At 51.7% G+C, this 22,034-nt stretch overlaps 2 protein-coding genes across 6 annotated transcripts; one reads left to right on the forward strand and one right to left on the reverse strand.

Moving 5' to 3' along the window:
- Nucleotides 1-73: 73 nt before the first annotated feature.
- Sumf2 (sulfatase modifying factor 2) lies at nucleotides 74-11,160 on the forward strand. Of its 4 annotated transcripts, XM_048789866.1 has the most exons (10): nucleotides 74-220; nucleotides 2,068-2,224; nucleotides 4,632-4,746; nucleotides 5,091-5,135; nucleotides 5,477-5,627; nucleotides 6,443-6,498; nucleotides 8,362-8,446; nucleotides 8,562-8,706; nucleotides 9,839-9,919; nucleotides 11,067-11,160. In XM_048789866.1, the coding sequence occupies exons 1-10, from the start codon at nucleotides 166-168 to the stop codon at nucleotides 11,074-11,076; spliced, it is 900 nt and encodes a 299-aa protein (XP_048645823.1). In that variant the 5' UTR covers nucleotides 74-165; the 3' UTR covers nucleotides 11,077-11,160. The 4 variants fall into 4 exon arrangements, with proteins under 4 accessions (XP_048645823.1, XP_048645825.1, XP_015346861.1 ...); XM_048789868.1 differs by lacking the exon at nucleotides 8,362-8,446; XM_015491375.2 differs by lacking the exon at nucleotides 11,067-11,160 and having other exon boundaries at nucleotides 9,839-10,513.
- Phkg1 (phosphorylase kinase catalytic subunit gamma 1) lies at nucleotides 11,126-20,221 on the reverse strand. 2 transcript variants are annotated; one of them, XM_015491377.2, is made up of 10 exons: nucleotides 19,929-20,221; nucleotides 17,686-17,798; nucleotides 16,991-17,169; nucleotides 16,587-16,641; nucleotides 14,037-14,102; nucleotides 13,324-13,487; nucleotides 12,840-12,930; nucleotides 12,524-12,677; nucleotides 12,292-12,417; nucleotides 11,126-11,888 (listed from the first exon to the last, which is right to left on the reverse strand). In XM_015491377.2, exons 2-10 carry the CDS (start codon nucleotides 17,766-17,768, stop codon nucleotides 11,643-11,645), a joined length of 1,164 nt encoding a protein of 387 aa, XP_015346863.1. In that variant the 5' UTR covers nucleotides 17,769-17,798; nucleotides 19,929-20,221; the 3' UTR covers nucleotides 11,126-11,642. The 2 variants fall into 2 exon arrangements, with proteins under 2 accessions (XP_015346863.1, XP_048645822.1); XM_048789865.1 differs by lacking the exons at nucleotides 16,587-16,641; nucleotides 19,929-20,221.
- Nucleotides 20,222-22,034: the final 1,813 nt, after the last annotated feature.

Genomic DNA, 22,034 nt, shown 5'->3' on the forward strand with positions numbered 1-22,034 from the left:
CTGACACCCTGTTGGAGGCCACGGCCTGCCCGGCGCCAGGCTGAGTCCGCGTTCTTGGTGCGAGGACACTCGAGTCGTGCGCATGCGCGGGCGGCAAGCGGCGTGCGTGCGCGTGCGCAAAGGCCCCTTGGAGTGCGCGCCCTGTGCGCCCCGCGCGTCCTCGGCATGGGGCTCTTGGTGCCGGCGCTGTGGCTCTTGTCGGTGCCTTGGCTCGGGCTAGGTGGGTGTTGCGGCGCCGGGATGGGGGGAAGGGATTCGCTGCTTCACCTTCCTGTGGGGCGCCTGCTGCGCACGAGGAATCTCATCCCTCATGCCCGTGGCCCCGCTTAAGGGCGGGCGGGCGGTGCCGGTACTGCCCCTTAGCGGCGCGTCCTCCGTGCGGGCCGTGCCCCCGGTTCTCAAGCCTCCCGCGAGCCCAGCGCCCCCGCACTGCGCCGGCCTGCAGGCGAGACCGCCGGAACACGACCAGCTGGTGCTTTTCAGGGTCTCCATCTATCCAGAGGCACCTTTTAGCTCACAAGTGCTTTCCCAGTTAGCTCGTTTGCGGAGTTATGGCAGAATCGTTTATGGGCACTGCAATTTTATGTTCTTCTTTAATACTTTTTAAATTTGAAATTCCACTCCCTTTCTTTTTTTTTCCTTGAAAAATATTTCTTGAGGAAATAAAGTGGATGAAGTCAATGTGAGATGAGACAGGAGTGCCAGAAACTGGACTCTAGGGAAATGCACAGTGCTTGGATATCCTCCGTGGAAATCCTGAAGGATGTGTCCAGTCAGGAAGTGCTCCTCCTGGGAGCCGCACTGTGGAAGTGGAGACTGGACCCTGGATCTAGTCCTGTCTTTGCTGGCCAGCTACCCTCTCGCAGCCCCTGGCATGCTTACTCCGCTCACACTTGACCACTGCGCTACACCCCCAGCCGTCAGTCGGCTCATCAAGTCACCTCTTTTGGGTTCTTGGTTTCCTCCTGTGAAGTTTTAAAAAATTTTTTTTTACAATAGCTTTATTTTATTTATTTCTTTTTTATGTGGTGCTGATGATTGAACCCAGTGCCTCACACATGCTAGGTAAGCACTCTGCCACTGAGCCCCAGCCCCAGTTCCTATGAAATAAGTTTAAGATCATTTTTATTACATGATTTTCTTCTGAGGCAGTCAAACAGCACCTTTTTTTTTTTTTTAACTATTTTTTAGTTGTCAATGGAACTTTATTTATTTTTATGTGGTGCTGGGATCAAACCCAGCCTCTCATCTACCGCTGAGCCACAACCCCAGCCCCAAACAGCATGTTTTTAAAGGAGTTCATCCAGTTTTTTTATAATAATCATTTTACATTTGTGCTAACTGCTAGGGGTACACTAGCAAAATAGATGTCCTTTCCATTTCCTCCTGGAACAGATGATAACAGGTGATGTGATGGTGAGGCTACTGAGCATTCAAGCCTGTAGTCCAGCATTCAGGAGGTGGAGGTAGTGAGAGCACTAAAGCCCAAGAATTGGAGACCAGCGTGTGACATAATAACACTGCCTCAAAAAAAAAAAAAAAAAAGGTGGTGGTGTTAAGTGGAGAGGAAGAAACAGCATGAACAGGGTGGAAATTGCTGTTGTATTTGAGGGTATAATTCCTGGATTTGCCTAGCTGGCTGGGGCAAAGGGTTGTGTGGAGAAATGAAGAGGTGACTGAGGACCTACCATGTGCTCAACATTCCACACATTATTTTATCTTGGGTTCCCCTCCTCTAGGTTTTTCCAGAGCCTAGGACCCCAACTCAGGGCTTTGTGTGTGCTAGGCGAGCTCTGCCACTGAGCTTCATTCCCAACCCCAACATTTGACACACTATTTTAACCCATATCCCTATTTTATAGATGAGGGAATTGAATCTCAGATGGAGTCATTTGCTTGAATTCTCCCAGCAAATTAAGTAGCAGAACAAGAATTTAAAGCTACATTTTTAAAGCTCCTGGTTTACTTTTGCTGTGCCTAAGTATTGCATGTGATCGAGCCATTACCACTTGGCTGGTGAACACATTTGCATAACACATTGCAGGTAACTCCCCTCCTTGTCCACAGGAAATGCACAGGCAAGGAGCATGGTCCAGCTGCCTGGTGGGAAGTTCCTGATGGGAACAGATGCTCCGGATGGCAGAGATGGAGAAGGGCCCATCCGTGAGGTGACAGTAAAACCCTTTGCCATCGACATATTTCCTGTCACCAATCAAGATTTCAGGTACATCAGTGTTTTCCGGGGGAAGTAAAGGCTCTTCCTAATCATTTGTCACATCTGAAAGGAACTAGCTTGTTCATTGTCATATCATCTCTGCACTGGTACTGTGGGGCTTGCCATGCTTGTCTCACATGGAGAGCCTGAAGGACCAAGAATCCTGACCCACTCTCTGCAGGAAGAACCCAATTTGGCACTCACATCCAATTGACCCAAGCCAGTACATTTTCCTCTGACAGCATAACTGAGAAATGCCAGCAAAGTCACACACTCCAAGAACCCTCCTGTAGAGGTGGAGATGAGGGGTGGGAAGATCTGGGAGAGGGGTCACACTAGCTAGAAGTCCCTTGAATTGCCTTTGTATTTGTTGAAGGAAGCAGCATTGTTTTAGGAGTCAAATATAATGGCTCCAGCCCAATCTAAGAAGCTATGATGAGTTGCCCTAGTTTCCCCAAGGCCATGTTTTGAGTAAGGTAAAAGAAATGATCCAAAAGGTACTTGTAAATGGTGCAGGGGAAGATATATATATGAAATATTCAAAAAATATTTATAGCCAGGTACAGTGGCACACACCTGTAATCTAAGTGACTTGGGAGGCTGAGGCAGGAGAATCACAAGTTCCAGGCTAGCCTCAGCAACTTATCAAGACTCTGTCTCAGAATAAAACATGAAAAGGACTGGGGGTATTGCTCAGTGGTTAAGCACCCTTGGGTTCTATCCCCAATACTGAAAAAAGGAAAAGAAAAATTATATTCAAGAGAGAGGGAGGGGGCCTGGGGTTGTGGCTCAGCGGTAGAGTGCTCGCCTCGCATGTGCGAGACCCTGGGTTTGATCCTCAGTACCACATTAAAAAATAATAATAAGTGAAATAAAGGTGTTGTATCCAACTACAACTAAAAAATAAATATTTTTAAAAAAAGAGAGGGAGGGAGGGAAGACAATAAAGTAAATATGGGAAATTCTGGAATGTTATAATTGGTGGCTAAGTCTTTTTATAATCCAGTTGTTACTTTAAATGGGTCAGAATTTTGACCCCTGGAAAGCAGGGACCTTGCCTGTCCTGTTCCCCTGTGGCTTGCTCCTGAGGTCCTGTAGCAGGCTCAACACCTCCTTGTCTCTCAAGATGTGTTTGTTGAATGATCAGCAAATCAATACTGAAAGTTTCTGGAGGGAGTTCTAAGTCTGAATGTTAGTATTGTTAGCAGTTGTAGCTACAGGGACATGGTAATGTGAATTAGGAAGAAATGCTATTTGGTGACTTTCTAATCTGCATTTTCCAATTTTGTAATCCTGAGAAGTTTATCTCATATTTACAGGAACTGGGAAGTTTTCTTGGCAAACTGACTATAAAATGCTGTTTGTTGCTGGTCCTTGCCAAAAGACTGAGTATGATGACACTTGAAAAATCACAGAAACATTCTATAGCCTACTCCTTGCAATGCTATAAGGAACAAACTCTGTATCAGCCCAAATCTCTGGAAATTTAACTACCAAACAGTATCATTTCTCAAAGAATGTTTTCACAAGGAGATTCTCATACATCTTTTCTGTATGTTTGTTTGAAAGTTTGGAAAACAAAAACATATCATATGACTTCAGAATTAAACATAGGAAATGAAATTTAACATTATGCTCTTGAAAAACATGTCGTATTTGTAGACTTAAAACATGTTCAAGATAAAAATAACTTGCAGGAAAGCCAGGTATAGTGTATGTCTGTAATCCCAGCTCCTTCAGAGGCTCAGGCAGTGGTTCAGAAGTTTGAGGCCAGCCTGAACAACTTAGTGAGACCCTGCCTGAGGGTAAAAAGGGCTGGGGAAGCAACTCAGAGGTAGACCTTGCCCAGCATGTTCAAGGCCCTGGGTTCACTTCCCAGGCCCAAGGAGGGGAAAAAACAAACCTTGCAGGGAAAAATTGATACGGAAGCAAGAATTGGCATATTTCTCAGGCCCTTGGACTCAGTGATTCCACCTCTAGAGGTTTGTCCTAAAGAAAGAGTTAAGATTGTCCAAAAACACAAAGGTGACATTGTAGACTAATATTTAATAAGTAACAATCACTCAAAGATAATGTGTCAATGTGAGACTGCTCATCAGCAATTAGGTCCTATGGAGTTGGCCCAGCGCTGTGCAGTCCTCCCTGCAGTCTGCCTACTGGAGTCCACAAACCATACCCAGCCATGGGAAAGGCACTCTGGGGACTTCGTGGGCTTCCTTCAGCCCAGTATCTTTTATATGTGTTAAATGCAAATTATATCCTGACTTACGAGAAAACCCTGCTCGGGTCATAGGGTGAATCTTTTGGAGCTCTTGAGACCTGTGGGGTGTGACTGAGGACAAGGACACAGGAGGTTTCCCAGAGTGGGTAGGAATGGGGCTCGGAACCCTGTTAGCAAGTGAAACTCTCTCTTCAGGGAGTTTGTCAGGGAGAAGAAGTATCGGACAGAGGCCGAAATGTTCGGGTGGAGCTTTGTCTTTGAGGACTTTGTCTCCAGTGAGCTAAGAAACAAAGCAACCCAGCAAATGAAGGTGAGAGTACCTGGCACGCAGCCAAGGGATGGAGTGGGGCCTGGTCAGCATGGCCTAGGCCATGGTGGGGGAGAAAGAGTCAGATGAGCAGTGCTCCTGAAGTTCACCCTGAGCTGGTTCTGGTGTAGTGAAGCTGAGAGAATCCAGGTAAAGACCGGGTGTCAGTTCTTCCTGAAGCTTCAGGAGAGCACCTTGAGGAACCTGCCTGCAGTGAGGCTGATCAAAGTCCAGCCACAGCTCACCAGGACCCCATCTCAGTCGAGGCCTCTGCTCTGCTCCCGTGGCTGTTGGAAGGTGCCCTTCCTGGGCAGAGCATCTTCCACTGTGTATCTTCTGTTTTGCAGCCTGTTCTTTGGTGGCTTCCAGTGGAAAAGGCATTTTGGAGGCAGGTAAGTGTTGATTCCTCATTTTCTACCCCTTCCCTTATTCTGGAAGCTGTCTTCCCTAGATCCCTCAGCCACCAGGCCAGGCACATCAAGTCCTAAAGGATGACAGGGATTTCAGGGAAATAGCCAAGCAATCCCATTTCCTCTGCTCCACTCTTTTCCTGTTGCCCTCCTGTTTCTCCTTTAGTCTGCCTTCTAATTGGAAGTCCCTCACTCACCAAGCTGTTTCTCCCAACTTCCTTTCTCCATCTAGTGGTAAACACTTAACTCAGGCCCCCTAAGCCTAGCCTTCCTCAGACTTTCATGAGCTCCCAGAGCCTGTCTCACCTAATCCTGGCTGTCAGCCTGCAGGTCCTGGCTCTGGCATCCGAGAGAGACTGGAGCTCCCCGTGGTACACGTGAGCTGGAACGACGCCCAGGCCTACTGTGCCTGGCGGGGGAAGCGGCTGCCCACCGAGGAAGAGTGGGAGTTTGCTGCCCGAGGGGGCTTGAAGGGTACAGATGTCAAGACAACTTCTCTATTCTCCTCCACATCCCACCCTGGCTGGGGGACTTCTGAGGGTGGGAAGAGCTTGTGCTCCCTAGAGCAGTGCTTCTTAAACTCCCTGTGGAGAAGGGCCAGGGTTCCCTGTGTTGTTTCATTGCTAACCCACCTCAGACCAACACGCATGTGCAATGCCACAAAAAAATGAATGGTTGAAAACACGGAGTGAAAAGGAGACCTAACGTTTTTGTTGTTGGAGATTCCATAGGTACAGGTTAGATTTCCATAGATCTAGTTAGAGCAGCACAGCTTAGGGAAAGCACAGTTTCCAAAGTAGCAGGGCTTGACATCAAAAAGCACCACTTGCTCATAGCTTTGTCTTGGTCAGTCTTGGCTGTGCAAAAGGTCACAATAATAAAGAGCAGTTTCCCACGTTGAACACCTCCACACCTCTTCAGACGAACACCTGGGATATCAGTAGTTGAGGTGCTTAGTGTGGCGGACGAGGTTGCTTCTTGCTTGAAATCCAATGAACTAACCTCTCAATGCGCACTCTCTATTTCTATACTCATCTCCACGTGAACTGGCAACAAGGCTTCTAGGTTGACCTGATCACAGCACCTCAAGGGGTACTGCAGAGCCCTGGGGGTGGGGGTCAGGCCAGTGCCCCAGCAGGGCTGGGTGGGGCAGAAGTAAGCCACCTCCTCTCCCTCACCTCCCAGCTCCCTCACCTCCCAGCTCCCTCAGGTGCCCTCACTGTTTGATTTTGTTTTTCTTCCCCAATTCCTCCTCTCCTTTCTGGCCTGTGTCCTGGCCCTCCTGACAGGTCAGGTCTACCCATGGGGGAACCGGTTCCAGCCAAACCGTACCAACCTGTGGCAGGTAAGACCCACTTCCTCCTCAGCAGCCCCAGCCTCCTCCTGCAGGAGGTGGGCATCATGGGAGGGGATGTGGGGCTCAGAGGGCTTGTGTCCTGATGGAACTGAAAACTCTGCACTGGTAAGGCAAAGACAAGAGGGTGTGGGGGAGACTTCACCACAAAGGGTAACGCTGGAGCTGGTCAGGTAGGAGGTTGCCGAGTGAAAAGTCCAGGCATTCCCAGCCAAGGGAGCACCAGGGCATGTTCAGAGGTGTGGCCGTTTCAGGAAGTAAGGGGCTACAGGAGATAGGAAAAGAGCAGGTTGGAGACAGATTGTGGAGGACCCAGCTGCCTAGACAGGTCTTAGGCTTACCCTTCAGGCAGTGGGGAGCCAGCAGGGGTTTACTTGTTTGTTTCTGGGGACAGAACCCAGGAATCCAAGGCCTGGGCTTGCTGGGCACACAGTGTATGGCTGCAGGTGTGTGCTGGAGCACCATCATTCTGAGGCAGGAAGAAATGCACTGAGGCTGACTTGTGCAGGAGCAGGTGAGGTAGAACTGCAGATGTGACGGGATGTATTGAGTCCCAGGCTATGGAAGTGGCCCAGGGGTCATCAGTTCTCAAATTAAGTGGAAACAGGATCAAGAGAGGAAGCCAAATGGGAGAAGCATGTGTGAGAAGGTGGACAGGGTTTGATAATTCATCAAATGTGGAAGGGTGGAGGAGGGTGGACTCCAGCCTGAGCCCAGGCTTGGGCCATATGGCTAAGATGCTGCCTCATCTACACAGATAACCTGCACATCAGCAGTCAGGGGGGAGTCTATGGGCTCAGGGTCAGCCCAGGTCAGGTGCTCTTGTCAGTAAAGATTGAAAACAGGAGGGGAGCCCCTGTCTGGCTCCCAAGGCCCAGGTTTGTTCCCAGCAGGGAGTCATCAGGCATCTACCTTTTAGAGGATGGCTGGAGGCTCTAGAGTTGGGGGATTCCTCACCAGCCTGTTAGGGAAAGCATCAAAGAGGGCCTGCAGTTATAATGACCTATTTATGTTTTTGTTGGTGTGTCTGTGTGGTGCTGGGGATGGATCCCAGAACCTTGCACATGCTAGGCAGGTGCTCTACCACTGAGCCACACCCCAGCCCTTTCTATTGTTTGAGATAGGGTCTCACTAAGTTGCCCCAGCTGGCCTCCAACTTGTGATCCTCCTCCCCCAGCCTCCTGAGCTGGGGTTACAGATGTGTGCCACTGCACCTGGCCACTTTGCTGAGTTTTTAAGGGAGGCAACACGTGGCACTGAGGATAGTCACATTAAGGGAGAGAAGTGTAAGTGATGTAGTGCATGGTGGCGCTGAGCAGATCACCAACCGTCACACAGCTGCTTACAGGCAGTGGTGCCAACCACGCCCCAGGTTAAGGAAAGGTGACAGAGCTCAACAAGTTATGACAGCAAGCATCAGTCACGTTTTTAAGGATTTTTCTTGTAAAGAGTAGGAGAGAGGAACAGTAGGGTGGGGTGGATGAGAGGGCATTAAGGTTGTTGTGGTGGAAGGGAGAAGGCTCAGGGAGGTACCCATGGTCCTTCGAAGGCAGCAGGTGCAGGACCTGGAGGAGAGTGGGAAATGCAGCTCCCAGTAGCTCCACAGCGCGAGGGTATCAAGGCAGAGGGCAGGAGGTCTCTGAAAGCCAACAGTAGGAGGACAGGCTGGACGTGGACCGCTGTGGGCACGGAAACGCACTCTTCCTGACCCAGCCTGAGGGGAGCCTTAGGTTATGGCTCCAGCCCCTTTTTGGGCCAGCTCTGCAGCAAGGGGACCATGGATTTTTCCTCCAGGCAGGGTTTCCTGTCTTGGAATAGGCTGATAGACCCTTCAGGGTTAATTTCTCCCACCAGGGAACATTCCCCAAGGGTGACAGAGCTGAGGATGGCTTCCACGGAGTCTCGCCAGTGAATGCCTTTCCCCCACAGAATAGCTACGGTAGGCTCTCTCCCGAGTTGCCGATGGTCCTCATGCTGCCCATTCTCCCCAAGCCGCACACGGGTTGGGGGATCTCGTGCTTCCCAGCCTGGCTGATGCTCCTACTATGTTGCAGGGATCTATGACCTCATGGGCAATGTGTGGGAGTGGACCGCATCACCCTACCGGGCCGCTGGCCAGGACATGCGTGTTCTCCGGGGTGCATCCTGGATCGACACCATTGATGGTTCTGCCAACCACCGGGCCCGGGTCACCACTAGGTGAGAGCTTGGTCCTGTGGAACATGGCTCAGCAGCCAGGGCCCGGGGGTCTGTCCTGGCTGCAGGAGCCCAGGTGGCTGATGCGGGTGCTGCTTCTGGGCACCAGCCTCTGCTGGGGTTGTGGGCACAGAACAGGAACAGGCAAGAAGAATTAGGGGCCTGGGGCAACTTGCAGCATTTCCTGCCAGCTCGCCACCCCAGGGGGGACTATGTGGCCCACTAACTGTATGGGCATCCCTCTCATCCTCCCTAAGCAGGTGGGAGCAGGGGGATGGGGGTAGAGTGGCCACATCAGGTCATTGCCGGTGGACATGGAATTACTGACTCTCCAAGTAGATGGGCACATGAAAAATCATTTTTTATAATCCTTTGCTTTACAATCAAGAAAAAAAAAAGGCTCAGGAGATCCTGGGACCTCCTTATTTCACACAGATGTTTAGTGGTGGCACCTGGCTGGCGGAGTTCCTGAACCCCCTTCCAGGACCCTCTTTCAGCATCTGCAGGTTTAATTTAGCTAATAACCTCTGCAGCTCCTTCCACTGGATTCCTTAAGGTCTTAGAGTCTTCTGTCTGTGGCCTCACGACATCAAGGCTACAGAGGTTTATTTGATGCTTTGAAATTTCTGGATTTTCTTCGCCTTTCTCTTTTGAACAAAATAGTGGAGAACCAGGAAGGCCTGGAGCAGGAATCTGGGTTTTCTGCTGACTGCCCCACCCCCCTCCTACCATACACATGGCCTTCCTGGCCTCTGATTCTGGATCTAGGAAATGCTGACATCCTGCCTTGCGGAGCAGGGGAAGTAGCATGTGAAGGAAAGCTGGGGATGCCATTTCACTCGGTGCCTACAGGGTTTGGGGCTGTGCTGTTCTAACCCCCCACAGTGGAGGTTGTTATAGTGATAGCCAAGCCCTGTCCTCCAGTCCCATCCCTCAGGGCCACTCCGCGTACCCTACTCTGTCCCACACCCCAGGAGTGGTTCTCACCCAGGACTTGCCCTTATACCAGGTCTCTCCTGGCCACACTGCTGCAGGCCTCAGACACACCAGCCTCAGCAAGCCTGGGGTGGGCAGGAAGGGTGGGATGGCCACCAGCCCCTCTCAACACAGGCTTCTCTCCCCTTCTCTGATGCAGGATGGGCAACACTCCGGACTCTGCCTCAGACAACCTGGGCTTCCGCTGTGCTTCAGGAGCAGGCCGCCTGCCCGGGGAGCTGTGAGTTGCTGGCAACAGGGGCAGGAGAAAAGTTCCCCTGAGACCCAGGTCATTCCCTGGCCATATTCCAAACGCAGCTGACCCTAAGCTCTTAAACTGCAGCTTCGGGGACACCCTCCCCTGCCTGCCCATCTTCCACAGCAGGCGTTTCCCAAGGCATGGTGGGCTCTCCCTCTGAGAACTGCCCCTGTCTCAGGGAAGGAGCCTGACTGCAGTGACTGGGAGCTGGGTGTCCCCTGGAGGCCAAGCATTGACCATACAGGGCCAGATAGGAAAACTGTTGGAACAGAGGGCTCCAAAGTGCAGTTCCCAAAACATTTGTAAATCTGTTACCTTCCCTTTCTCCCTGATTGAGAGATCTGACATTTCCTCAACACAAAATTTTCTAAGGCAGCTGTTTTCCCAGCAGATTTTTGTAGAAGGAAAATGCTTCCTTTATCTGCCTCATCTATAGTGTTTCTTGCTCCTTTCAAGGAACTATCTGTAAAAATGCAATGGGTTAGGCTGGGGTTGTGACTCAGTGGTAGAGCACTTGCCTACCATGTGGGTTCGATTCTCAGCACCACATGTAAATAAATGAATAAAATAAAGGTCCATCAACATCTAAAAATTTTTTTTTAATGCAACGGGCTTCACACACACACACACACACACATACATACACACACATACATACACACACACTCACACACTCACACTCAGAACCTACAGGTGCTCTACCACCGAGATACACCAGCCCTTTTTATTTTTTATTTTGAGACAGGATTTTGGTAAGTTACCCAGACTGGCCTTGAACTTTACAAGTGTGCTGCCATGCTGGGCCCAGTGTCAATCTTAAATAATTTACCAGGAAGCTGTGCATTGTGGCAGTCACAAAGCAAATAATCCAGAAGCTTTCCCTTCTGATGTTTTTTGTTGTTGTTGTTTTGTTTTTTGGTACCAGGGATTGTACTCAGGGACACTTGACCACTGAGCCATATCCCCTTTTTTGTATTTTATTTAGAGACAGAGTTTCATTGAGTTGCTTGAAGCCTTGCTTCTTGTTGAAGCTGGCTTTGAACTCATGATTCTCCTGCCTCAGCTTCCTGAGCTGCCTGCCACTGTGCTGGCTCCCTTCTGATGTTAATTATATGTCTTACTTGTATAGGAGCTTCTGATGCCTCTAAAAACATCCCTAGCAAAAAACCTGCTCCATGTCATCAGATGTCACCACATCAATAAACTTGCAATTGTGTATCTCAGACATTTCTCTTTTTTGGTACTGGGGATCGAACCCAGGGTTGCTTTACGCCTACCTGAGCCCCATCCCCAGCTTTCTTTATTTATTTTGAGACGGGGGTCTTTCTGTGTTGCCCAGGCTGGTCTTGACCTTCATCCTCCTGCCTCAACCTCCAGAGTCGCAGGCATCATGGTGTGCGCCACCCCACCTGGCTGATCCTCACCCTGGCACCCTTAGGAAGGGTTCCAACTGTCAGTAACCCTGGCTCCCCATGGAAGGAAACTGGGATGGTGCAGGCTGGGCCGTGGAGAAGCAGGAGGACTCGTGGTTGTTTCAGACCACACCTGTTCTACATTTATCGCCATGCGGTGCACACGCACACGCTGCTCTTCTTGCGGAGGCCTTGCAGGGACAGCCGCCTGCATCCGAGGATTCAAGCTGGGCCCTGGTGCTCCTCACACACAGGCCAATGCGGGGTCTCATGGCTGCCTGCCCCACCGCCCCTCAGTAGTCTTCCTCGGCCAGCGAGAGGAGCACGGCCTTGGGTGTGTTCTCGAAGAGCGCGGCCCTGTTCTGCTGCTGACCCTTCTTCACCCAGTGGCCGTAGATGCGGAAAGCGTAGGCGTCGATGAGGCGGCGCAGCGGCCGCAGCGCATACGGGTCGCGGATGACGATCTCCCGGGTTACCGGTTTCACGCGGCGGTACTGGTAGTAGATCCTCACTGCAGCCAGCACGGTCAGCGCGATGGCCTGCGAAGGACCTGCTCTGAGAACTCCCCTAGGGTAACCCCAGCCCGCCAGAATGATCAGAGTGATCCTGCCGAGGGGCCACACTGAGAGTGTCCCCCAAGCGGCCCACTGGGCCCTGCGCAGTCCCCCACGTCCCCAGCCTGCCAGCATTATCAGAGCGATCCTGCCTAGGGGCCACACTGAGAGTGTCCCCCAAGCGGCCTACTGGGCCCTGCACAGTCCTGGCCCACAGAACCAGCCAGGTGCCATGCTCTTCTGCAGCCAGGAGTTGAGCTGGAACCCTCCCAGGTGAAGAGCAATGCACTGGACAGCGTGGATGTGAGAGCCCCTGGGTGTCTTGGGGCCAAGACCTCAGGAGCAGCAGCACCTGCCCTAGGGCCACGAGTCAAGGGAAGGACAATACCTTGAACTTGCCACGAGGGCTGAAGTGCCGCACCTCTTCCACCACGTACTGCTGGAAGAAGGGGTGTGCCAAGGCCTCCTCCGCAGTGCAGCGGTTCTGGGGCTGCACTACCAAGAAGCGGGATACCTGAGCGAACAGGAGAGAGGAGCTGAGCACCAAGGCGGCCCCCCCAGCACATCAGAAGACCCCTCCCCAGGCCATGCTGGACGAGCCCAGAGTCCTGGCCTCTCACCAGGTCCTTCACGGTGTCTGAGTAATCATCCCATTCTGGGGAGCCAAACTGGTAGTTGCCACTCATGATCATCCTCAGCATCAGCATCTGCTTCCGGTGCCAGAAGGGTGGAGAGCCAGCCAGCAGGGTGTACATGATGACCCCTGTGCTCCACCTGGGTTGTGCAAGGGCTGCTTATTATCCCTAGCAGATGGGCAGGTGAGTGCAGGAGGGCTGGCTGCCCCTCCTAGCAGCATCAGGGAAGGAGAGGGAGCATCTCTGTTCCAACCTAGTCCTGCCCATGGATCCCTCCTCCCTCCCCACCTCCTGCACTCACATGTCCACCTCCTTCCCATAGCCTGGATGGTCATCGTTCATGGAGCACTCAATGATTTCGGGGGCCAGGTAACTGGGGGTCCCACAGACCTCTGCAGAAGAGTTACTGTCAGGACCAGTCAGCAGAGGGCACTTAGAAGAGGAAGGCCAAAGATACAGTGGAGATGTAAGGGAAGTGGGGCTGGGACTGGGGTTGGCCTAACACTGGCCAACTTCAGGGCTGAGGGCAGGGGCAGGGTTCACACAGGCCCAAGGGCTGCCTTTTGGTTCCCTTTTACCCATCCCAGCCTGGAGCTTAGACAGTGGCAACCTGGCTCAGTGCAGTCCTGGAAAGAGGACTCAACCTGAAGAGGCACCTAGCCCTCCACTGGCAGGACTTTATTCTGGTGGAGAATGGCAGGGAGAAACCCAGGCTCTCTGGTCCTGGAGAACTGACCAGGACCAGAGAGCTTCAGAGAGCCTGAGCCCCTGACATGTCACCAGACCTCTCAGCTTCTCTCCCGGCTGCAGCTGACAGGAAAAGCCAAAGTCCGTGAGCTTGATATTCATGTTGTCATCCAAGAGGATGTTCTCAGGCTTCAGGTCCCGGTGTACGATGTTGAGCTTGTGCAAGGCACTGATCACTTCCAGCAGGGCTCTCATGATCTTTCTAGGGTGGGCACATATGTTGCTCCTTTCTTTTTCCTTTTTAAAGTTTTTAATTGGCTGTGGTTTTTCTTTTACTAGAGCATTATAGTTATACATAATAGTTGGGCTCATTTTGACAAAATGATACCTGCATGGAATTTGATTGACTCCATTTCAGTCCCCATTACCCACCCTTGCCCCACCCTAGTCTCCGTCCTCTGTCCTCTGTTCTACATGTCTTCCTTTCACTCATGTATTTATGTTTGATTGGTGCTTTGTAGACACACAAATCAAACACTCCATAAGACAGACCGAGTTCCACCCCATGTTATTCTACTCTGCAGGGTCAGGTAGTAGCAGGGAGAGCAAAGCTCACATACCAGCCACACTGCCAGCACGAGGAGGAGGGCTTGGGACAGGCTGGGAGGTCCAGACCCAGCCAGGGAGGCAGGGCACCAAGACAGCAGTGCACACTCCCAGTTGAGACAGGGCACACCATGCCTCCTAGACCTCACACCTGTGCTGCTAGGACACTGGAAGGGGCTGGAAAGAGGGGCAGACAGACCCTCACCTGGTTTCTTTCTCACTCAAGGTGACCTTCTCAGTGAGGTAGTCAAAGAGCTCCCCTCTCTTCATCCTGTGGGAACAGGTTCTAGTCATGCTTGTCCCAAGATCACCCCTCACCCTGCTCCCAGAGGGTCAAGATGGGCTGCCGTTCTTCCTGAAGGACCCAAGTCTGGGGAGAGGAACTGGGGGAGTGAGTACAGAATTTGGCAAGAATTGGAAGAAAAGAGGAGGCTGGAAAGGTGGGATGCACACCAGTGCCGGGGTCCCTGTCTGTGGAAGTGCCATCATAGGCTGGGACCTGTCAGAACCCAGATCAAAGCTGGAGGTCAAAAGGCCCCTTGAGCCCAGGGTTCCAGGTGCAGATCAGAAGGACTCGAGTATCCGGAATTTTCCCAGGAGACAAATGGGAGGAATCAACACTGAATGTTGGGAAGGTTTGCCTGTAACAGGGTCAAGAACTGCCACTCAATCTCCTTACCTCTTGGGAGGATCTTGAAAGGGTCTCTGCTAGAATGATCTAGTTATGCCCTGAGGGCTCCTGAGGGCAACAGCAAAAATAAATTCCCCAAGCAGCCTCTTCAAAGGTTAAAGACATTTGAGCTACCCCCAAAGGTGGGACAGGATGGTGCAGGTGCTGCAGATTGGGGAGAGCAGCAGCTGGTCAAGTCTGGAGGGGTCTTCGGAGAGTTTGCCGAGACTAAGTAGGAAAAGGCACATCCTGTCCCTCCTTCCCACCCCTCCAAGGGTCAAGGGATCCCCATGGCAAAGGGGAGGAGAGTGAATGGAGGAACAGATTTGTGGCCAGCATCACAGAGAGGAAGAAAACCTTCAGCTTGGTGGGCAGGTTGAGAAGGGAAAGGGTGTCTTTTTGAGATGACCTAGAATTTACAGAGGTGAGCCTCGTTTTACACAGTACCTGTAATGTGTTCCTAAAAGGTAATGTGTGAATCCAGTCTTTATCCTCGTTTGTTTCCAGTGCTGGAGATTAAACCCAAGGCCTCCCACATGCTAGGCAGGCACTCTAATCACTGAGATACACCTCCAGCCCCAGTCTCTATCATTTTAGTTTATTTGAAAGATACTAGGAGAACTCACTATCAGCAGCGGCAGCAATGATTGGCCGCCAGTGAACACTGGGGGCCATGCACTGCTCCTCAGTGGGCTCTACCTTCCCGGAGCTAACCATGTATTTATGCTTACATGTGAGGCTAAATTGTTTCTCTAAGTCAGTAAGCCTGGTGTGGTGACACACACCTGTAATCCCAGAGACTCAGGAGGCTGAGGCAAGAAGACTGAAAGTTTGAGGCCAGCCTAGGCAACTTAGTGAGGCCCAGCCTCAAAATACAAAATGAAAAGGGCTGGGAATGTAGCTCAGTGGTAAAGTGTCCCTGGTCCATTCCCAGCACCACAAATTTAATTAATTAATTAAAAATTTAAAAAGTCAAATAATACTGAACATAGTATAGCTACAATTCGAAATATTTCAGCAATACATAACTTACTTGAATAATTTCTCAAGTAACCCCTGTCCCTAAAACTATTGCATATGGAGAAATCATACTTGTTTTTGCAGAGGTTGACATTATCAGTGAAAAGGCAGTGGAGGGGAACAAGGAGCAGCGCAATCCCTTCCCTGGGAAGCTTTAATAACAAAGACGATGACGAGTTTGAACACAGTTCATAGAGTACTTTGTGTTGCTCACACTTGACACTCAGTGACAAGGAGCTCAAGCAAAGGGGTGATCTTGATACTAATGGTATTGACCTTTGAACCACATCTTGGATGCAGCCTCTGCCCTCCACACTGCTGGCCCACATCCTGCCACTGGGATCCTTGTCAGAAACCAACAGTTCCATGGTGAAGCACCTGCCCAGGTGCACCAGGCCCTCCGGGGAGAGTCAGGGTTAGGGTTATCATGGCTATAGTGCCTGCAGCACCTGCTCCTTGGTTCCAGCCTCACATCCTGCTGCTCCGCACAAGCTCACTCCCCCTACTCGGGGGCCTTGCAGATCCCAGCCACGGGGCCCATGAGCCAGCTCTTCCCTTGGCTGGAGACCTGCTCGGGGCCTTTGCTCTGGTCCTTCCATGCCTTCCCCCTACACCTCTACTCAAGTCACCTCCTGGAGACTTTGCTTGAAGTCCTGGTCCCCCTAACCTTTTGCTGTGCCTTATGTGCATGTACATGTACTCGACTACAAGTCAGGACCTGGTCTGGCCTTTCCATTGCCACGTCCTCCATGTCTAGAATAAATATGGAGTGGCCCCCAGCACAACTGTCACTATCATGCTGTGCCAAGCACGGTGCCATTATTGCTCCCATAAGACAGATAAGAAGACCAATATTGAGAGAAACCACCTGGCCCATATGTGGTGGACCCAGGTTTCAAAGCCTGGCATCCTGACCTAAGGGGCTGCTTGGCCACAGATCTGTGGGCCTCTTTGGCCTCCTTGATATGGGGGCCAGTGCTGGTCTGCAGGCAGCACTGGGCAGGAGCCAGAGTGGCGGTTCTCCAGCAGGCCCAGGTGTGGCTGGCTGCAGTTTTGGGTACTTACAGGTCAAACACCAGGAAGAAGAAGGTGTTGGTCTCATAAGTGTCCTTCAGTTGTACTGAAATGGAAACATCTAGCTGGTTTCAATTGGAAGGGGGCAGGGTATAGGGGCACGAGGGATGAAAGCTAGGAGAGCGTGGAGGGAGCAGGTTGGGGGTCAGAGGAAGTCAACCTGGATGTGGGCAGACCCGGGACTTGACACTCCACCTTCCCACCCATACCCACTCCAGCCCTGCCTGTGACCCTGCTGACAGCAGCGAAGGTGTGGTTGGTGACTCCGAGCCATGGGGCCCTGAGGCTGCAGACCCTCAGTCTGGGCAGCCACTCAGTGGGTCACAAGGCCCTTCCTGGGCTCTCAGAGCAGGATCCTGGCAGAGTATCTGCTGTGGCCTGGGGCCATCACTCACTGATGTTCGGGTGTCCAGAGACTTTGCGCAGGATGTCCACCTCCTTCAGTGTGGCCTCTCGCAGCTCCTGCACTTCCTGGGGGCTGAAGCTGCCTCCACCGGTGATGTCGATGATCTTCACAGCGTACTCCTGACATGTGGGCTTGTGGATGCAGCGCCTGACCACACTGCTGACTCCCCTAGCGTGCAGAGCACAGGTGACAAAAGGGACCCTACCCTAGGGGAGTCCCAGGTCCAGGCCGGGGCCAGGATGCTCTGCCCTTGTAATTCACACTTTCCCCAAATCCCTGTGAGTGTTGGGGGAGATGGGGTGAAGAAATAAAGGCACAGGGGTGATTTTCCTAGAGCTGGGCATAGCAAGCCAGGCTCAGTGCTCGTCCTCAGCAGGTAGAGAGAAGGGGTACCCTCCCCGGGCCACAGCCTTCCCCAGGATTCCTGACCCTAACCCCCAGCCCAAGGCCAGGTTTGGATGTGCTGAACAACAGCACCTGAGAATCTTTTGCAGGAAACATATCTGATCTCATTCCTCTTTCCTGTCCTGGATTCAGGAGGGCAGGCCCCTAAGCTGAAGGATTCTCCAAGGGGACAGTGCTTAGGGGATGGACACGGGTCGGTGTTCAGGGTTAGCAGAGTTGGCACAGCCCACAGGGCCTGCTGGAGCCCAGACGCACTCCTCAGGACAGTATGGCTCCTACCTGCCCAGAATCTCCTTGGGCTCGTAGTTCTCATAGAAGCCCTGTGTGGAATGAGAGTCTGGCAGTCCCTCATCCCGCGTCATAGTAGCTCCTCAGGGTGAGTCCCAGGGTCCCTAAAGGAGAACAGAAAGAAGCCATCAGCCTCCTGACACTGGTGGTGTGCTCCTGAGGGCTGGAACTGTTTCTCATTCCCCCTTTTTTGTTTTTTTTTTTTGGTACTGGGGATTGAACCCAGGCTTGCTTCACCACTGATCCACGTCCCCAGCCCTTTTTCAAGGATTTTAAAATTTTGAGACAGGATCTCACTAAGGCCCTAGGGCCTTGCTAAGTTGCTGAGTCTCGCCTTCAACTTGCAATCCTCCTGCCTCAACCTCCTGAGTCTCTGGGATTACAGGTGTTGGTCACCGTGCCCAGCTCTCATTCATCGTTATACCTTCTGGCACAGGACAGGCCTATAGTGAATGTTCAAAATAAATATTAGTGAAAAAAATCCAGCTGCCTCTGACTGCCCAGCCCCTTCTGGTCCCCCAGTGATGACCACCTTTCCTCCCTGTGACTTCTCTTCCTCTCTGCTGGGAGCTTTGGAAAGAGCCCAGCTTGCTTCTTCCCACTGGCTAATGCTCCTGTGATCCTCAGGACACTTGAGGCTCCTTATGGTCACAGATGGGGGTAGCAAATTGTTGGCCAAGCCCAGGCTTAGCCCTGGGGCAAGAGATCAGGTTAGCTTTAGTGAGGCCAGCACATCCTTGTTTTTAGAAAGAGCCAAGCTAAACCACAGAGGGCAAATTCAAGTGCAATTTACTTTATCTTTGAAGGAGACTAGACCAGTCCTGTTTTTCTTCTGCAACTATGGAAGAGGCGAGAACCTCGACTTGGTGCTTGCATTCTGATCCTTGTTCATCATGCCTCCCTTCCTTTCAGGAAGCCCTTCTCATTGCTCCTCCCTCGCTTTGCCCACAGCCAGGGCTTCTGTAATCCCTCCCTCATCCATTTTCCCATCTTTCATTCTGTAGAACATAATGCCTATGCTTGGCCAAGCGCAGAGCCAGGTGCTCTGAGGGATGCAGAGCTGGGCGGCGAGTCCCGGCCCAGCATCTGGAACAATCTGCCAGTGTGTGCTGTCATCTCTGTTGGACTGTGACCTCCCCTAGGATGCGTCCATCACCTCTGCCTTCTGTGCTCGGATGTGGGAGATACTGCTCCTGAAATGGGAGTCCATGGCTGGGTAGGGAAGCCTGTGGTCCAGGGTCCTACCTAACAATGGGGAGGACTGTTGAGCCGGTGTGGCTCTTCTGCAGTGTGGGGCAGCATAGTCAGGAAAGTTGAGCCTGTACCTAGGGAGAAGGCCCACTTGACCAGGGAACTGGGCTCCTACCTCAGATGCAGGCTTTGACAGGTGAAGACAACAGGAAGAGGGGAAGATAGAGAATGGGCACAAGCTGCCTCTGACCCCACATCTACCACACCCTGGTCTCTCAGGGAGGCTGATTTGCTGACCAGCCAACCAGCAGCCCTGGCTGCCTTGGGACCCAGGCTGACCATTCCAGAAGGCCTGGTGTCCCTGCTACTGGGTGCCTGGTTACCAGAGGGAGGCTTAGAATAACAACAGTCTCCTTGCCAGGAGCAAGGGCTGGACTGCACAAAGGTCTCCTCTGCCCCGTCAGCAACCAACAGAGCCCGGGAGAGTATGTTCCCCCAAACAAGCCCCTTTTCTGGCAAGTCCTTCCAAGTTCCCAAGATGGGCATTCGTGCATCTCGAAACTGAGCAGCACCAGGCTCCTCCCTTCCCTGGGCCTCCATGGGCAGAGGGTATATCCGGACCCATGCCAGGAGGCCATTCCCTGACAGCCAAGTGGGCCAGGTCCTGCTGCACTCACCTTTTCTGGTGTGTGTGTTGTGTGTGTCCCTCTGCTTGGAGGCCTGAGCAGAGCCAACTTTGTGTTCCTATCCACTGCCCATCAGCCTTTCACATCTTTCCCAAGCCCCTTTGGAGAAGATTCCCAAACAGGAGTGGGTGGTCGGGTCTTTTAGGAACATAACAGCCCTCCCCAAAAGCTAGAGTTGGAAAGCAGTCACCAGGGCCACTGTGTACAGAGACTCCCCGGCAGTGTTTCAGGAATCGGTGTGGCCACACTCCCAGGCCTATCTGCATTTGGAAAGAAGAAAAATGGGTCTAATGGGCCCAGGATCTCTGATTTCTCTACCTGCAGCTTCCCTCTCCCACCTGTTGCTTGGCCACTCACCTGTTAGTCTTGGCAGGCCCTTGAGTGAATGTGAGAAGAATCCCAGAGGTCCCAGAGCCCCTGGAGGAGAAGGGACAACAGAAGGCTGAAGCTGTGTCCTGAGCAGACACTTGTGGCCGGAGTAAGATATCCTGTGCTTTTCTTTGGGGTTTTGCTAACTGATGACGGAAAGCTGAAGTGCCAAAAATAAATCACAACTGCAAGCCTGGGATGCAGGCCAGGCTCAGCAGGGCTAGGCCCAGGGCCAAATCCTGCCAGGGGCAACCCCTGGTGGAGGGCAAGGGAGGTGCAGGTGGCCCAGGATCATGGGACATTGAGGCAAGGCCTTCCTTCTGGAGCTCACCTGGCTTCCAGGCCCAGAGGAGGCAAAGCCAGAATTGTCAGGAACATGCACATTTCTCTGGGAGTGATTCCCCTGAATGTCAAGAACAGCTTGGTACACAGGTGTGGCAGCTGTCACAGGGCAGACACCAGCATGCACTGCCTTCTGTGTGGGCCCCTCCTGAAGACAGGCCTCAAAGCTTAGGGACCCTCCCCTGGGGAGCTCACCTCTGCTATGCCTTCCACAGGTTTATCTGAAACACCCTCCTTCTACTCACCTCCTTACCTGGTGACCTTGAGCAAGTCACTCTTCTTGTACTGGAAAGAGTCCCACATGCCAAAAAATGTCAGGGTGCTCCTGAGACTGGTTCCATCTTAAGGGATGGACAGAATTAGGAATGAGATTGCAATGTGCTGGCATTTAGTGGATACCCACTTTTATTGGGGGGGGGGGGCACTGGGGATTGAACCCAGGGGTACTTTACCACTGAGCCACATCCACAGCTCTTTTCTCTTTTTGAGACAGATTCCAAGGCTTAGGACCTCACTAAGTTGCTGAGGCTGGCTTAGAATTTACAATCATGTCTCAGCCTCTGGAGTCTCTGGGATCACAGGCATGTACCACTGTGCCAGGCCAGGCACCTGTTCTCCTTATAACCACCCTATGTCTTTTCTCAAATCCCTAACATTCCAAAGTGGGGAAGAATGTTGTCACACAGTGTTTCACACAACATTTTAAAAGGATTTCAGTCTCACAGGACCCAAGAATCCTGGTATTAGGCATTCTAGTGTGACTTCCTTGAGGTCACCAAGCAAGTAGTAGAAAGGCCTACACTAAGCCAATGCAGTGGGAGCCAGGAGTCTTTCCACATCAGCCCATCAACTCACATTCTGAATTGCCATAAAGAAAGGAGATAAAGGGCGGGGGATATAGCTCAGTTGAGAGTGCTTGCCTTGCATACACAAAATCCTGGGTTCAATCCAGCACCACAAAAACCAAAAAGAAAGGAGTTGAAACTGACTTTACCAGTGAGCCACAACCCCAGCCCCTACTACTTATTTTAAAAATGGACGTTTCTTTCTCCTCCTCAATCTCTCCCCCTCTCCCTAATCTAGGCAGAGTTAATCTGTCCTGAGTACACACCCACCATAGGAACAAAGTAGTCCAGACTTTGGGGGGTACCAGAAGATCTCAGAAATGTCTATCTCCCAAATTCACAAGTGAATTGCAACTCCAGACAGAGAACACATGGAATGTGGCCTTTGAGTCATCTCTTTAAGATGCTCTGAGGGGCAGAATCACAGCCTGTAGGACAGGAGTCCCCTGTGTTTCTCCTTTGCTCGCAAACCAATAAACCTTTTTTTTTTTTTTTTGAACCTAGGGCCTTGTGCATGTGAGGCAAGCACTCTACCAACTGAGCTATACCCTCAGCCCAGCAATAAACCTTGTCCTCGTTGTTGGATCAGGGACAAGGACATGTCCTAGGTTCAGCAACAGTTTTGTCTATATGGTGCTGGAGACTGAACCCAGGACCTTACACATGCTAGGCAAATGCTCTGCCACTGAGCTACACCATGACTGAAAGGTACTTTTGAGAATACAAACTGCAGAAAATGAGGAAAGATCAACTTCTAAAAGAAAATGAAAATTTGAGCTTTCCACGAGGGATGTAGCTAGGTTTCTTTCACTTAAAAATGGCGTGAGGGGTCTGGAGCTGTGCGCGTGTGAGGCACTAGGTTCAATCCTCAGCACCACATATAAATAAAGGTGTTGTGTCATCTAAA

This window comes from Marmota marmota, unplaced genomic scaffold (genome assembly GCF_001458135.2).
Source record: "Marmota marmota marmota unplaced genomic scaffold, marMar, whole genome shotgun sequence".
Taxonomy (NCBI): domain Eukaryota; kingdom Metazoa; phylum Chordata; class Mammalia; order Rodentia; family Sciuridae; genus Marmota; species Marmota marmota.

Excerpts from the sequence above, each read along its gene's own strand:
- Sumf2 (XM_048789866.1), top strand. The coding sequence starts at position 166 with ATGGGGCTCTTGGTGCCGGCGCTGTGGCTCTTGTCGGTGCCTTGGCTC. Across the intron at positions 221-2,067 it reads GGTGCCTTGGCTCGGGCTAG|GAAATGCACAGGCAAGGAGC; the intron begins GTGGGTGTTGCG and ends CCTTGTCCACAG. Across the intron at positions 5,628-6,442 it reads TGCCCGAGGGGGCTTGAAGG|GTCAGGTCTACCCATGGGGG; the intron begins GTACAGATGTCA and ends CCCTCCTGACAG.
- Phkg1 (XM_015491377.2), bottom strand. The coding sequence starts at position 17,768 with ATGACGCGGGATGAGGGACTGCCAGACTCTCATTCCACACAGGGCTTC. Across the intron at positions 12,678-12,839 it reads TATGGGAAGGAGGTGGACAT|GTGGAGCACAGGGGTCATCA; the intron begins GTGAGTGCAGGA and ends TGCACAACCCAG. Across the intron at positions 12,418-12,523 it reads CAGACACCGTGAAGGACCTG|GTATCCCGCTTCTTGGTAGT; the intron begins GTGAGAGGCCAG and ends CTGTTCGCTCAG.